The sequence below is a fragment of the Pezoporus flaviventris genome, unplaced genomic scaffold (genome assembly GCF_033815535.1).
Source record: "Pezoporus flaviventris isolate CSIRO_AGI_PZ_B2104156 unplaced genomic scaffold, CSIRO_AGI_Pfla_v1 ptg000001l, whole genome shotgun sequence".
NCBI classification, from domain to species: Eukaryota; Metazoa; Chordata; class Aves; order Psittaciformes; family Psittacidae; genus Pezoporus; species Pezoporus flaviventris.
In genome coordinates, this window is record NW_026892549.1 from 23290686 (window position 1) to 23307236 (window position 16551).

Here is a 16551-nt window from a genome sequence, read left to right on the forward strand (position 1 = left end):
TATATTGCAAACTGGAATAGTATGAATTCTCCAACTAAAAATAAAAGTTGGGTTTTTTGCTATCATGTTCCTTTTTAGCTTCGTAAGTCAAAAACCCCATGGAAGATGGCCTAAACAACATCTGCCTGATAGTCCTGCTGAGAACAGAAACAAAAACTGAACAGTGCTTTTGCTTATAGAACAGAAATACTGCTCTGCAGTTTTAAGTAAAACATTAGATTTTATTTCTGAAGACATAATTATTTTAATGTTGGATTTTGTCTTTATTTTTGGTACAGGTTATTAATGCTGCTTTAGCTCTTGCTGCCAGACCAAAAAGTCAAGTTGTGAAAAACAACATGGAGATGTGTAGGAGTACATGGGAGAATCACATCCATGTCCTTACTGAAGCTGTGGATGATATAATAAGTATTGATGATTTTCTTGCTGTATCAGGTATGATAATTTTCAGAATCTGATTCTTCTTTTATATGCTTTAAAAATTTTTAGTAACATTTTCACAGGAGACCAATGGAAGCTTAGATTGTGTAAGGTTTTGTGAAGCTGTTGCTTCTGTTTAAGATGTTCAAGCAGTACATATATTTATATTTATATTTATATTTATATTTATATTTATATTGTGCACAATGTGGACCCAGCTAGCAGTTATTGGAACAAACAAGGTGCATGAAGCAGAACAGGTATGTTACAGTGGGTACATTTATCCATCCTCAAAGGTTCATTTGGCTTTTAAGTTTCAAAATCCTCTCTGCAGCTGTGAGTAGTCTCCTTATAGAAAAGGAAGTGTGTATCAGTGTGCATATACATCAACTAGGAGATTCTCACGATATCCTGTGTTCCAATTACTGTGGAATGCACTGTAGCATTTCCCAAATTTTCACTGTTGCAAATATTTGCCAAGCAAAATGTACTTTTCAGTCTTCTCCCTGAAGAGACCTTTGGTAGCAGTATATTGTACTTACTGAAACAGTGTCTTCAACATTTAAACCAAAGATAGGAAACATTTGTTTTCTTTCTTGCAGTTCAAAGATCCCAATTCTGTGTTTTTGACTTTTGTAACCTAAACAGGAAGAAAATTTTGTCTCATCATCATTAAATGTAGTTTAACTTTTATGTTAAAGTTTAACTTTTATGCCACCTGATGGCCAGCGAGTCCTGCTTTGCCCCTTTTAATCTGGGCATGACTTTTGTGCTTAATTTCATTTGTTAAGATTACTTGGTTTATGCAGCAGTCTAGAACATGAATGGTTCTGCAAATGTCAGTAGTGTGAAACCATTAAAAATTAAGTTAGAACTAAGTTAATTTATCCAAATTATTCTTTGGTTACTAAACATGAGGTTGGAATCTTGTCTAGAGGGGGATTTAGCTTGGATGTATCATTGTTCTATAGGTTACTTGTGTATCTTCAAAAATACCACCTTTACTGTGGTAACTAGAATCTGCTGGACTGGATTCCCCAGTGATCAAAATATGGATATTACAATACAAAAAATTGTAAGCATGGAAGTTCTCCTTGCTTTACAGCTGCCAGGACATACACCTAGCAAGTGGCTTAGGTCTGAACGTAGAAGAATTTATTGTAATTAGTGCAGGTGTATTGAGTTACCTTCCTAAGTGTATCTCAGCATCTTAGTGTAGGAAAAAATAGCCAGAGGTTAATTTTCTCTGTGTAAGATAGGCTGTAGTGGAAGTGAATTATCTTCTACTGTGAAGTCTCCTGACTGCTACTGCTGAACCCAGGACACTGAGCTAAACATTTCTTTCTAACTTTACAACTATGATTCATTTAAATGACATATTACAGTTATTTTTTCAAAGTTTCCTTAACTTGAAGAATAAAATTATACATTCCAGTAATAACTCTCTCTCTCTCTCTGTGTGTATGTAATCTGTTATTGGACAGATGCTCTTTTCATAGTAGACTCCTGGATTTTTGATGTACTTTATATTCTTTGATTAAGCACAAGTGAATGATTGACAATATTTCACCATAAGTAAAGCAGAAACTTTAACCAAGTAGCAGTGATGTGTAGGTCATCATGAGGTCAAAATGTACACATTCATATATTTGCTCTAAACTATGTGTAGAGCATCTTCTGTAGGCTTTGGTAGAACCTTTTGGCACATGTGAATTTGTTTAACTTTCAGTGTCATGCTTATTCTTAAGTGTGTTCTGTGAGTAGGAATTTCCCTGTGGTGGTATAACTTTCTTGCTTTGAGAAGATACTTCGGGTTTTTTATTAGCTCATGTACAAAGCAGTAATTATTAAGGCTAGTTGCAAGGAATATTGCAAGCGACTCTTTGTCTACTCCTCAGTGTTGTAGCACCATTACTATGTTCTGAGGGAGTAGAAAATTCATGCGTAGCTCTATTTAAATAGAAAAGTTAAATGTATAATGGATGATGGTATCTAACTTTTTCAGAAATACCTTGGTAATCAGAAAAAATAATGCATACTGAGTTTTTTTCATCATCTTTGAGATGAAAGGAATGGATGTATAATGAATCTGTTTTTTTCTACAGAATATAGTATTCTACACCACATGCCAGGATGGACATACTGGGGGAAGAGTGGTTTTTAAATAACATACTTCATTCAAAATTGATACTGTGCTGTCTCAGTGTCTGATACTCACATTTGAATTGAATGGCTGAGGATGCAGCCCTGCTGCATCTTCCAGGTTGGTGAGAGTAGTGATTAGTCCTGTAGTATTAAAATAGCATTGGAAAACATAGTACACTGTTTTAATAAATATGGTAAACGTGCTTTCCCTAGTAATTCTGGTGATTCAAAATTCTAAATCATAAACCAGAATTGCCTACTTGAAAGTTTATTTTAAAATACATTTCTGATTGATAGGTCAGAGTTCTCTACCTGATACAAAATATATCTGGCAGAAACAGTTCCCAAACTTCTTAAGAGTTGGGAATATGTATTTTGTGGTTTACATTAATCATAGAATGGTTTGGAAGGGACCTTCAAGATCATCCAATACCAACCCCCCTGGCCACAGGCGGGGATAACTGCTGCTAGACGAAGTTGCTCAAAGCCCCATCCAACCTGGCCTTGAACACTTCCAGGGATGGGACAGCCACAGCTGCTCTGGGCAGCTTGTTCTAGTGTCTCACCACCCTCAGAGTAAAGAACTTGTTCCTCATATTTGATCTAAATCTCCCCTCTGTCAGTTTGAAGCTGTTCCCCCTTGTCCTATCATTGCATGTCCTGATAAGCAGTTGCTCTCCAGATTTCTTGTAGTATCCCTTTAGGTACTGGAAGGCTGCTATAACATCTCCCTGGAGCCTTCTCCAGGCTGAGCAAGCCCAACACTCAGCCTGTCATCAGAGGAGAGGTGCTCCAGCCTTCTGATCTTCATGATGTTTGAATAGATCCACGTTCCTCTTGTGTCGGTGGCCCCAGAGCTGGATGCAGTACTTCAGGTAGGGGCTCATGAGAGACCTGCTCATCACAGTCTTCTGATGCAGCCCAGCATACGGTTGGCTTTCTTGGCTGTGAGCGTACACTCCTGGCTCACGTTGAGCTTCTCATCAACCAACACCCCCAAGTCCTTCTCCTCAGGGCTGCTATCAATCCATTCTCCACCCAGTCTATGTTTGTGCTTGGGATTGCCCTGGCCCAGGTGTAGGACCTTGTACTTGGCCTCGTTGAACTTCATGAGGTTTACACAGTCCCATCTTGAGCCTGTCAGGGTTCTTCTGATGGCATCCCTGAAGCATGTTGACCTCACCTCTCAGCTTGGTGTAGGTGAAATACTTACTGAGAATGCACTCAGTCCCACTGTCCATGTCATTGAGAAAGACATCGAACAGGATTGGTCCCAACACTGACCCTTGAGAGATGCGCACTTACCACTGGTCTCTACTTGCACATCAAGCTGTTGTCCATGAATTCTTGAGTGTGACCATCCAGCCAAATTCTTATCCACTGAGTGGTCCATCCATAAAATCCAGGCCTCTCCAGTTTTGAAACAGGGATGTTGTGTGGTGTCAGGTGTTTTGCTCTGGTCCAGGTAGATGATGTCAGTTGCTCTGCCCTTATTCATATACACTGTCAACCTGCCTCAGAAGGCCGCTAAATTGTCAGGCATGATTTGTGATTAGTGAAGCCATGCTGGCTGTCACCAAGCACCTTATTTTTCATGTGCCTTAGCATGGTTTCCAAGAGGATCTGCTTCATGATTTTGTGAGGCACCAAGGTAAGACTGACTGGCTTGTAGTTCCCTGGGTCTTCCTTTTTCCCTTCATGAAAATGGGAGTTACATTTCCCCCTTCCAGTCAGCAGGAACTTCACCAGACTGCCATGACTTCTCAAATACAATGGATAGCTGCTTATCCACTTCATCTGTCCATTCCCTCAGGACCTGCAGATGCTTCTTGTCGGGTCCCATGGACTTGTGCCTGAACTTAATGTTTAGATGTTTTCAAACCTGATCTACAGCAGGCAGTTCTTCATTCTCCCAGTCACTGCTGTTGCCTTCTGTGACTTGGGCAGCATGACTGGAGCACTTGCTGGTGAGCACTGAGATGAAAAGATACATTATGTAGCTCTTTTCACAGTGTCACCTGAGCCTTGGATGGCAAGTCATTCTATAAAATGATGAGTATGTATGTATATATATATAAATGTGAATTATTCTGGGGGATCATTTGGAGGGCAAATTAAGTAGTTTTAGCTGTGTTTCTGTTATGAACATTTTTAAAATACAGTGTAACTCTTGTCACGGCAAATTTTTGTGCAGAACTCAGTAACAAGTGGAATATTTCCTATGTTTATTGAATTCAGGATGGTTTTGTACTTAAAATAAGCCGAATAAGGGAACTGAGCTCCACATGAAAAGATCTTGTGACTCTTCACAAGGCACATGTGAAACTAAACATATGCACACAGCAAAACTGCGTCGCTCCTGTTGTGATTCATGTACTTCTCTGATGTAGCACTAGGGAAGGAGAATTCTGTGGCAAATCAAAAGGGGTGAATTATGAGCATTTGAAAAGTTTGGGTTTGTTTGTGGTTTGTTTTTTTGTTGTGTTTTTGGTTTTGGTTTGTTTTTTTAAGGTGCTAATAATGCTGTTCTCACTTTTGTAAGTATATTGATCTTTCCTTTTCAGATTCACCTATCCTCATGAAATATTTTTTTGTTTGTTTCAGTTGTGGTTTATTCTTGCTATTTATCTGTATGTGATACTGTGCTCAAAGGAAAACTAGCACTACAGTAAACAAAAAAGTAGGTGAAATCAGATCTTTACAAGTGAAAGAGAGGTCTGATTGCAACTAGCCAGTTTAAATGAAGGTCTGCTCCTTATAAAAGAAAGAAAGAGTTAGTGAACTGTATTAGAAATGTCATTGCAATTATGAAATGATATAAATTATTATACCATTGTTCATAGATTTATTATACTTTCTAAGAACAGAGAATTGGTAGCAGCCTGTCAGTTTTGGATAATTAATTTATGCAAGGAAGAATGAGGGTATTAATCTTTACAACCCATTGATATTAAGTTTAAAAACTACTGTCATCCATTTATCATGATGATGTGAAGTTTTTAGATTCATATAAGTAAATTGAAATGTGCTATTGTATTTGATGCATGAATTACCAGGAAGCTACTTTTGATATGCTTGTAATTTTATGTTGGTGAATCTTAAGTTTTATCCTCAATTGCCTTCATAAACTGACTCTTCAGTGTCTCTTTCTTGATGCAGTTAGGCTGAAAATATTTAATGATGCTCCTTTTCTAATATTGATTCTTCTGTGTTAATTTACTACCCTCTATTCAAAACTATATTAAAAAACTTTCTGGATATAGATGGAAAATCTCAAATGTCAGTGTTTCCTTCCTTTGTATGCATATTTTCATCTTCTGATGATGATGTGTAATTGCAATGTCAAGTTAATTGCATTATTAAATATTTTAATTTTATTATGTTTTAGAAAACCAGTAAGAGGTAGATCTTTTAGTCTAAGAATTAGCTACTACAAGGACTACATTGGTAAGAAAAGCATATACAGAATATATATATATATATGTATACAGAAAATTCTCAGGATCTGGTTTTTTTCCTTTCTGTGGTCTTGAAGAGCTTGAATGGCAGATCCTTGTGCTGCTTTTCTGTCCTCTTCTTAGTATCCTTGCCCAAACAATGATTATCCCATCTACTGAAACTTCTCTCCAGCCTTTCATAATATCTGAGTTTTGGTTTGTCATTTAGTCTTTACAATGTTAGCTCCTCTTTTTGCCAAAATTGAAGTTTAATGTTTTCTTAAAAATACTTCCTTGCTCATCTCTGTTCTCATCCCTCCTCATGTATTGTAACGCAGGCAACATAGGCTTTCTCCTATTGTGTTCTCAGTGTAATGATGTCTCTGCTCTCTGCCATTTCAAATACTTCCTTAAAATAAAATTTATCTAAAATGCATTTTGCTTCTTGTAGCCGCAACACTTTCAATAGATTTTTTTTTTTTAGTGTAAATGGATTCCAAATAGTAACTTATAGTCATTAGATGTTGAGATGGTTTTGTCTAATGTCTAGTTTGTTGTTTCTCTACCTGAAATTCTTTTACTTGCCATTTACCTGATGGAATGAGAGTGAGTTGAATGACTTACATGTGTGCCTCAGTTAAGGATTTGTGTAACTCCCCTGTTCAGTTTCTGCTGCTATCAGTTGATAGTGGTAAATGTGGACATTTAACATCAGCACATCAATCTGCAGTAAAATCTGGAGAAGGTTTCATTTTTATACTGTATACATCATACTTATGTACAGATGTGCCCCACAGTTCAACTCCTTGCAGAAACTGGACTGAAGTGTCTTAGATAAAGACTTCTGAGGCTGCTAAGGCAATTCTGTGATAGGACTAAAGATCATTCAAGCTGACTTGAGTAGGCAAAAGGGAGTTTTTTTGGTTTTGTTTTTTTTTTTTTTTTTTTACTAAAGAATTGGAACAAATCACTCCTGGCAAGAGAGAGAGTCATATTTCACTGTCCTGTAATAATCTTGTTGCACTGTGATCTACAGACTTTCACAGGAAATCCAGGGAAAAGTTGACTCTCCCAGTCAATGGAGTTGAGAAGAGCATACTCCAAATGCAGTGCGTGCGAGGAATTTCCTAAAAGTCTGAAATTGTGCAGCCTAGAAATTTGTTCCCAATATCTTAATTTTTCATTTGGAATCTAAGTGTATGTTTAAGTTTTTCCAAGCATAAACAGTGAGATACCACAGCATTAGAACAGAAGACAGAAGTTGCCTTTTAATGTAAACTTGTGCATCAGAAATTACTTTTACTTCATGGAAAGCAGCAAAAGGTAGGATGTTATTGTAAAGCTGTTGGAACAAGCAGGTTTTGTGGGTGCAAATGGCCCCCCCCAAAAAACCAAAACCCACCAAACCAAAAAAACCCCACCACAACAAAACAAACAAACAAACAAAAACCCCAAACCCTAACATTTTTGGCTGCTTTATTAGTAGCTTTGATTTTAGTGAAGCTTCCCTAGTGGAAAGTCAGTCTCATCTCTGCCTGGCAGGATCATGAAACAGATTCTCCTGGAAACCATGAAAAGGCAAGTGAAAAACGACGAGGTGGTTAGTGACAGCCAACATGGCTTCACTAAGGGCCAATTTGGTGGCCTTCTATGATGGGGCTATAGAAATGATGGATAGGGGCATCAGGATCTGATGTCATCTACCTGCACTTGTGCAAATCATGTGACACTGTCCTGCATGACATCCCTGTCTCTAAACTGGAGACACATAAATTTGATGGATGGACCACTTGGTGGATAAGGGTAAACTCATGAATCTGGAAGAGTAAGACAGGAAAGAGCTGTACGAAACCTAAATTAACAAAACCTCTGCAACCAATCATAAAATAGAAATTTACAGAAAGCCTATAAGGAATACAAACAATGCAGGCAGAGGTAGAGTTGAGACACAAGTCCACCACCTGGGCATTTCAATGTATCAACTGAACCACACAGCTTAGTGTCGTCAGCAAACTCGATGAGGGTGCACTCAATCCCACTGTCCATGTCACCAACAAAGATGTTGAACAGGATAGGTCCCAACACTGATCCCTGAGGGACACCATTCGTTCCTGGTCTCCAATGGGACATTGAGCCATTGACCACAACTCTTTGCGTGTAGCCATCCAGCCAAGTCCTTATCCACCGAGTGGTCCATCCATCAAATTTATGTCTGTGATCACCTTTTTTTAACCTTATAATATTGCTACATCTTCTGTTAAAAAAATGCTTGACAAATAGCATTCAAATACAATGATCTTAAGGTCAGGCCTTGGTCTGTAAGTATTTATGGCATTAAATTTTAGATTTTGATCAGGTTCATGTTTCAAATCACTTTGGACAGCTACAATCATTAAGATGGCAATCTGGACAGTTAAAGTCACTCAAAATAAACTACAAAATATACTGTAAATACTTGGGTGAGAGGTAAGGGAGTGATTCAGATTTCTGGCTTGCTTGTATCTCTTGGTGTAATTTGTTTTCCGTCAATGGTTTAAAGTTCTGGTTCAGTTTATTACTACTTTTCCAGTCTATGTAGCATGTTTACAGATAAGAGCATCACAAAAATTGCCAATTACAGATTCACTTTTAGTGTAGCTATGGAGATAGGGGAGAAGAACAAGATGCTATTCAGACTCTTAAAAGTACATTTTATGTTTTCGTGCTGGGTTTTTGTCACCTGCACTAGCGAAATGCCATGCCATGCTTTTTCAAAGAGCTGTAAGAATCTAAGTAGAGGTACATGCACTTAAGGTGAAACAGTATTGAAACAGGAAGGTAAATTATACAGTGGGTTTCAATACCATTTATCTCAAGTTTGTTTAGCCCAACTAGCATGTGCTTCTGGATAGTAAGTAATTCGCTAAAACAGTTGAGCTCCTTCTTTGTGGTTCTCACCTGTGGCATAACAAAATGACTTTGAATTTTTCCCTTTTTGATGAAGGCTTGCAGAGCTGTAGACGATAAGAGCAAGTCATTCAGTGAGCAGGCAGGAGTAAGAAGCTAGGCAGTGCAGTTCAGCTGTGGACTTAGTCATTTGGATTATTAAAGTTTCCATACCAAACTGAAATTTCATATTTAATTCCATACTGAATTTCAGTAAGTTGTTGCTGAGATGTGGTTATCTACAAGATTTGTTTCTTATCACAACCTTTGTGTAAATTGCTGGCAGCCTCTTCCAGATTTTTAAAGGCTCATGCATTTGGAATTCACTTTGTATTTGATGTGGCTGAGTTCAGATTTGGCAGCCTTTGGAGCATGGTCAAAGATACATGGGTTGGACGCAGACTGGGAATAATGTTTTGTGCATGTATTTCCTAACAGGTTAGTTGCTAATAGCTTTCCAGGTGCAGCTGTGTCAGTAGCTTTTAATGGTTTTGTGCAGCTATGCAGGAGTTGATCTGCTTGCTTAATGTAATGGGGCCTACTGGCAGCATATGCAAGTGTTCTAAAAAATGGTATCTAAATAATCACAACCAAATGATAATGGAAGATTTTTTTGATCAGTGGTGCTAAGAGTTATTTTGTGATTCTGTGCTACTATGGAATTTGCCAGATTTGCCAGTCTGGATTGCCAGACTTGTTTCTAGGATAGGAGACAAAATCTTTAACTGGGAGAGCAGGTTCCAGTTGTGTTGTAGTTCTGAAACTCCTGGAATGTGCTTTTCCTACTGACAGCCAGCTAGGCTAATGTGCAGCATGTCCAACCTATATTTGCTATAAAAATGAAACTTGAGAAAACAGACATATGTACCTGCATGTGCAGCAGAAGTTGATGGTTAAATGTGATGTATTCCTTTAAGCTCCTCTCTTGAGAACTTGATAACAAGCAATAAGGTACTAATGAAGTTTTCTTGACAGCAAGGTAGCCTGCCTTTTGGAACCTCCAGTTGTGTCTGCTACAGGTTGCACAAATTCTGATGTGTCTGAGCTGCTGTTGTCAATAAGGTTAGCAGTGATATTAAATTTGGCCCCAGAAACATGGTGCATGTTAGTTTAAACCTTTAAAACCAAACAAAACCCCAGCCCCCCAAAAATGCTCAAACCAACATCACCACCACCCCTCCACCACCACCAAAAATCATGCCAGCTTACACTTCAGTGGAAAAACTGACCTAATGGAAAGGCAGCCTATCTTTCTGCAAGTTTGATACTTCGAGAGAGAACTATTTTCAACAGTAAACAATGCAATTTGAGGATAAGGCTTCCACCAGGAAAACTGATAAATTTATCACAGCTTAAAATTTGTCATTTTTGATGGAAGACTTTGGAGTTTCCTACCCCAAATTATTTCTTGTCAATTAGTTTTCCCTCTGTTAACATTTGCCCTATCTGTGGGTTGGCTATTCTGTCAAACAGAATTATTTGGTGTTCATCAGATATTCACTGTAGCAGATATAGAGCTGTTACAAGAGAATATTATCATAAAGTCAGTGTTTTCACCTGGACAATTATCAGAGTGGCAGATGGCTATTACCTTTTGACAATATTTTCTAGATATAATTGGAATAGCTACCATTTAACATAATATGGTCTGCTTTGTTGCACACATTGTAAAACAGATAATGCAAAAGGTCTCCAGTTATACAGCACTGATCCATGAAAAGGAAGTAAGTAATAAATTTTAATGTTTGTTAATTCTTAAATTCTTAAATCATTTGTTAAATCTTTTGAAGGTGCTAAATTGACCAAATCCTAAACTGATTCAAAGACAGGTGTGGAGTGTTCCCTAGTAATTGCAGATTTTTTTCTTCAGGCTTTTAGTCCAAACTACGAAAAGGGCCAGGTCTTCATGCAGTAGCATTTCCACTGACATTAATAACCAGGATATCAGCTGTACATCGATTTTTAAGATACGTGCTATGAACTCTTTCTGTGTAATCTGCCTAGTTATTTCACTGTTCAAAAAGCTTTCATTTTTAGTGAGATAAGACTGGAGCTCAGTGGAAAACTGTGTAATTCCTGGCATAAACTAATTCCTCTACGTAATCTGTTATTCAGAGAACATTGCTTTTGCCATTTTAGACTTAAGGATTTATGATATATCAAGACCTTTCTGAGTTTTTAAGAGATATTTTCATGAAATTAAATAATATTTTAGCTAGATTTGGATTTTCAATGCAGAATTTAGAAAGCAACAATAAATTTTCCATTTCACCGCCACAGAGGGGCAGAAAACAGATTTATTTATGCCCTGTTTAGGGCCAACTCATATTTCACCCAAGGCAGTAAAACTGCAGACTTCAGCTCTTCTCTTTTGGCAGAGCAAATGATATGGAAAATTGAATCTCTGCTTCTACTGAGAACTACATCACTGAGAATACAACTCCTGGTTTAGCCTCTATCTGTTTTAATTCATCAGCTGTGTGAGCAACTCTGCCTTCATATGGGGCAAGTGGTGCACAAAAGACCAAAGGCTTGTGGAGCATTTTGTGTATGATGCAGACTCCTGCTCATATGCTGAAGGAGAATGTTCTCTTGTCATTAAGAATTCTCCCCCCCAAGACAGTTCCAGTACATGGCTGAAAGGCTGATTGGAATGAAGAATCAAATGGCAGAATAAGAATTCCTAAGAAAAGTATCTCTTCTTTTGTAGTTCATCTGCTGGAAAAACAAGCCTCACAAAATTTTTAGCTGAGGTTCATAAAGGTGACAGAAAGAGAAGCTGTCTTCCGCATTTTTTTTGTGAGTATTCTGAGGAGAATAATAAATGCTTCGATTGTGCATTGCTATAAATTAAGGGAACCGGCCCAGAGTATAAAGAAAGTGGTTTTCCTGTGTATTTTATGAACTGAATGCCACATAGGAAATCAGCCATATTTTTGTGTAGTAAGCCAAACAATTATTCATTATCCAATAGCTGAAGGGAAGAGTGAAGGGTAATTACTATGTCTAAGATAAGAAACTGAGAAGGAAAGTCTAAGTTAAAGCTGACAGTTGGTGGCAAATATTCTGAAGAATTTTATGATCAAATCTGTAAAAGGACTTGCTGATGCAGAGAAGGGTGTTTCAGTAATTGTAGAGCCTGGATAGGTCTGCCTTAGCCCAGGGTCTTTTTGGCTCGCAGTTTTTATTGTTTTTTCCCTATATCACAGAATCAGAATTATTCTGGTTGCAAGGGACCTCAAGGTTTAGTCTGTCCTATTACTCACATTTGGGCCCACACTGTGTTTGGACCAAGAACAGAGATTTTACAACCTGTCTGAGCAACTGTTAATTATTCTAATAAACCTCATTGTCCTTCCAGTGATTTCCTCCCCACCCCCTTCAGATCCTCCCCTGTTTCATTTTGATTGTTATCACTCATTCACCATCCTCACACCTCAGTGAAGAAGACAAGAGTCAATTAACCTATTAATGCAGAGTTAAGGTTACCTGGCAATGTTCTTCCAACATGATGTGTTCACTATAACTTATATTTCTGAAAAATGGTATAGGAGATGAATGATGTATGCTGATTAATTCATGGCTTCTTTCATCTGCCTGAAGCACTTACTGTTTTAGGTGTAAATGTATTTAAATGGTGGAGGTGCTTTTTGGAGCAGTTAAGCAAAACTGGGTGTATAATGCAGGTCCACTGAAGTACTAGTTGTTATGGAAGAGGAAAGAGGAGGCATTTTTTAGTCCCCACATTTGTGATCAGATGTAAGAGATACATGTGTACTATGAGACTTCTAATATAAATAACGTAACATTGAACTGTCAGTCTTACCTGCAATAGCTGATAAAAAAAAATGTTGTCTAGTCCACTGCTGCCTAGTTTCCCAGTCTGGGCAAAATGGCATTCTGGTCAGTGTTACTGGGAGTTAACATGGGATTGAAGTGATTTATTGCATTATACTCGAAGAAGCTGAAGTTCAATTTGTTTTGTTTTAGAAAGGTAAATTACACACCAAAAAATTTTACTGTATGTTGGTTATAGGTGCTTTGGTGAAGAGAATACTCTTTAAGAAGGGAATGGTTGTTAACATAGTTTCTTAGGTTCATAGCTGAGACATGGCTAGTCTGAGTAAAATTTGTTCATTCTGGAAGTTAGTAGCAGCTGGAGGTGGGAGGACATACTGCAACATGATTTGTGGTTGTGCTGATTTCCAGAGATTAGACAAGAATGCTCTATTTCTTCTCCTCCCTCCTTGTCTCTTCTTTAATGTCCTGTTACCATCTCCAGTTCATTTCTATCTTGTCCTACAAAGTCATCATCATATTACAGAGTATTAATATATTAAAAATTCTCTGTTGCCCTGCACAGTACCATGGATAATGGGAGTATGAACCATCTCCTGTAATTTTTAGAATAAGCATTTTCAGCTTTTTATAGCCAGAGGGAAGAAATGGGGTACTCTAAGGGCTAAGTCATTTGAATACATTTACATGTGTATGTAAATAATGAGGTTGATTGTCTCTAAAACATATAATTTCAGTTGTTGTTATGGATGTGTTTAAGATGACTAGGCCAAATAGAAAGGCTAGGAGCAAGTTATATGAGTGCATGCCACCCCTACCTTTTTCTGGAGGAAAGTGTTTCCTTGGTTTTATAGCCCAGGAAATAATTGGAGTATGTAGGCACTGACCCCTGTGCAGCTGGGTACACTCACATTTTTGCTTTTTTCTGGCTTTTGTTTCTCTCTGGCCCATCCAGGTCTCCATGCTTATGGTCTACTTTTTCTCTGCCTTTCTTCTCTCCAGATCCTTACCTAAACATTGCTTGTATGCTTTTACAGTGAACTCCTCATTTTCAGAGTTCTCTAGGCCTTGCTCATGTAAAGTTCTAGGAAAGGAGATAAACTTAAATATGCTGAGAATATAAGACACCGCTTCCTTAATTTCCCCAAGGTCCTGGAATACAACTGGATGCTGAATGGGGAAGCTGACAGTCAAGGAAGCCTGTCTGTAGGCTGAATTTTGTGCCCAGGAAATGGCAGGCAAGGGTTGAAGCACAAGCAGTTACCATCTCAGATGAACCAAATCTTATTGTACTCATGTTAAAATAAATGAGGGAAAGAAATAAAACTGTTGAAAGGATTAATATTACTAAAAGGTTCTCAGTCATGCAGGGAGATAAATATTCTGTAATCTAAAACTATTAGCCAGTTAAACTGATGGTTTTGGGTTGCCAAGTATGTAATTAATACACAATTTAAAAAAATGTTATTTTTAGAGATTTTTGTGTGCGTGTGTGCGTGTGTAATGTGATGGGGATTTTTTTGTTTGTTTCTTTTTCTCTTTTTAGCTTCCTTGGTTTAAATGCTAACATCTTGGAATCATTTATGCATATGTGAATGAAAATGAGCCTTAAGGAGAGCCTGCCAACTCAATACTTTAATCACCTTAAGGTAAAATCTGTGAACAGAATCTTGTGTGAATAGAACAGAAGTTAATGTTTCAGACTACAAGTTGAAGTTTGAAGAAACATAAACAAGAAATTTATTATACAGTTCAATATGTTTCTTCTCTTTTCTTTCAGAAGTCATCTGTAGAGACTTGCACAAGTAGTGATAGATCCTGAAGAATTTTCAGTACCTTGCCAAGGGGGGTGCCTTTATGCCATTCCCTCTTTTCTCTGCCCGCATTCACCTTCATTTTCCATCCCTTTTTTTCCTCTTGTCTTGTAGGTTTTGTCTTTCAGCCTCCAGCTCACTGTGTGAGATAGTCACCATATTTTTGTGTTTATGGTGCTTATGTCCATAACACTGGACACTTTTATCTTACCTTTCTCCAGGTTAGCTTACTCTTTCCTGGGACTCTCTGGCATACTTCCTAGCTATGCTCTTTCAGGAAAATTTGTCCTTGCAGCCTAGTACCCATTAACATGAAACATACTTATTAACTAAGAGGCTTTTCATGTATGTTTTTCAAAATTTGATCTCTTTGCATCAATCTCTTTCAGGAAGAGATTGTCGTTGTTGCAGACTTCCTCAGTTTAAAATTAATATTAGTTTATTTTACCTAGCACCTGAAAACAAAAGCATTTGCACCCATTTCTCTGGATCAGTTAATTTCTGGTCTTCACAGGCAATTTGTTAAAGTGTTCCACCATGCTCATAATGAAGAATTACTCCCATCCCTCCCACTCCTCCATGCCCCTTACATTAAGTTCTAAGTTTTCTTTGCTTCACTTTCTGACCAATAGCCTGTTAGTGCATTTGCCCAGCTTGTCGCAGTTGCTCTGAGTGGCAGCCCTGTCCTCTAGAGTACCAGCCAGCCAGTCTAGCACCAGGCTTGCTGAAGATGCGTTCTGTGTTATTGCTTAAGGTGTTAATGAAGAAGTTAAGCACTGTCAGCCTCAGAGTCCCTTCCTGAAGAGCAGCTGCCCTAAGTAGCCTCCAGTTTAACTTTGAAGTACTGACCATTTGTCTGTGAGCCTGATGGTCTGACTGCTGATTCATCCACCTTGTTCTTCACCCACCCAGATGCTATCACTCTAGTTTTTCTGTAAAGAGACTGTGTAAAAAATGTTCTTGAAGTAAGCAATAATCAATGCACTTTCCTCATCCACAGAGCCAGTCTTATGTCACTGAAAGCAATCAGTTTGGCCATGCTTGATTTGCTCTTGGTAAATCAATGCTGTTTATTCATTATCATCTTCCTGTCCTTCAAGGCCTGAAAGTGCCTTCCGTGAGATCTTATTCAATAATTTTTCCAGGAATTGATATGAAGCCTAAGCCTGTAACTTTCTGGATCCTCCTCCTTGTCTGACATCACACTTATGTGCATTTTATACTATAGGTGTACATGTCTAAAATGTTTTGGAAGCACCATGCATGCAGTTGAGTAAATATCAGACCATTATGAGTCCTGCCTCTCAATGCCACTCTTAGTCTGAGATAGAATGAGAGTGTTTTCAGATGGATTAGCAACAAATAATATTAGAAATTATCATCTAGTTTCTTAGTTTTTACAGATAAAATATGTTTAGTAATGCAATCAGAGAAGAAATTACTTTCCTTGTTCTGAGTGACTTTTTTCCACTTTTTTATTAATTTAAAAACTGTTCTCTTGAAGTTCCCAGGGTCTTTAAACATGAAGTGATCACCAGTGATTAATTTTTTGAAAAGTGTATAAGACACTGTCTTGCTTGTAGAGTGTGGATATTATATTAAAAGAGCCCCAAGTGCCAAGAAAATCTGTTTCATAAGATTGCTCATTGGGTATTCCCTGAACTTCAGTATGTAGCAAAAAGGTGGGAATTTAATGCAACTTCTTTTTTTGTTCTGAATATAGGAGGACTGATAGCGTGGAATGGTATACTGGGACTTACCCCTTCCACTTATTGGTCCTGTTCTTTTAACTTTGGCATCAGAAGTTGCTAAATCTAAGTATGTATATTATTAATAAATATTTGCTTTCAAAACTCTTTTGGGGATTCACCAAAGCATTGTGAGTCTGTGGAAGCATGTCTGTTACCGTACTAGGTAGTGCCATTATTGGAAACATTGGAATCCTTTTCTGCAGAACACTATAAGGTACCAGCATATCCAGGGAATAGGAGTGGTCTGAAAGGAAGTTTATT

The 16551-nt window shown here is 37.9% G+C and overlaps 1 protein-coding gene across 6 annotated transcripts in view; it reads left to right on the plus strand.

Annotated features, from left to right (window-relative positions):
- CTNNA3 (catenin alpha 3) overlaps positions 1 to 16551 on the plus strand; it is a 513803-nt gene that overhangs the window by 386781 nt on the left and 110471 nt on the right. For all 6 annotated transcript variants that reach the window (XM_061448556.1, XM_061448569.1, XM_061448587.1 and 3 more), the window contains one exon: positions 279 to 435. In XM_061448556.1, coding sequence (XP_061304540.1) covers positions 279 to 435 — 157 coding nt within the window. The remainder of the gene's footprint in view (positions 1 to 278; positions 436 to 16551) is intronic.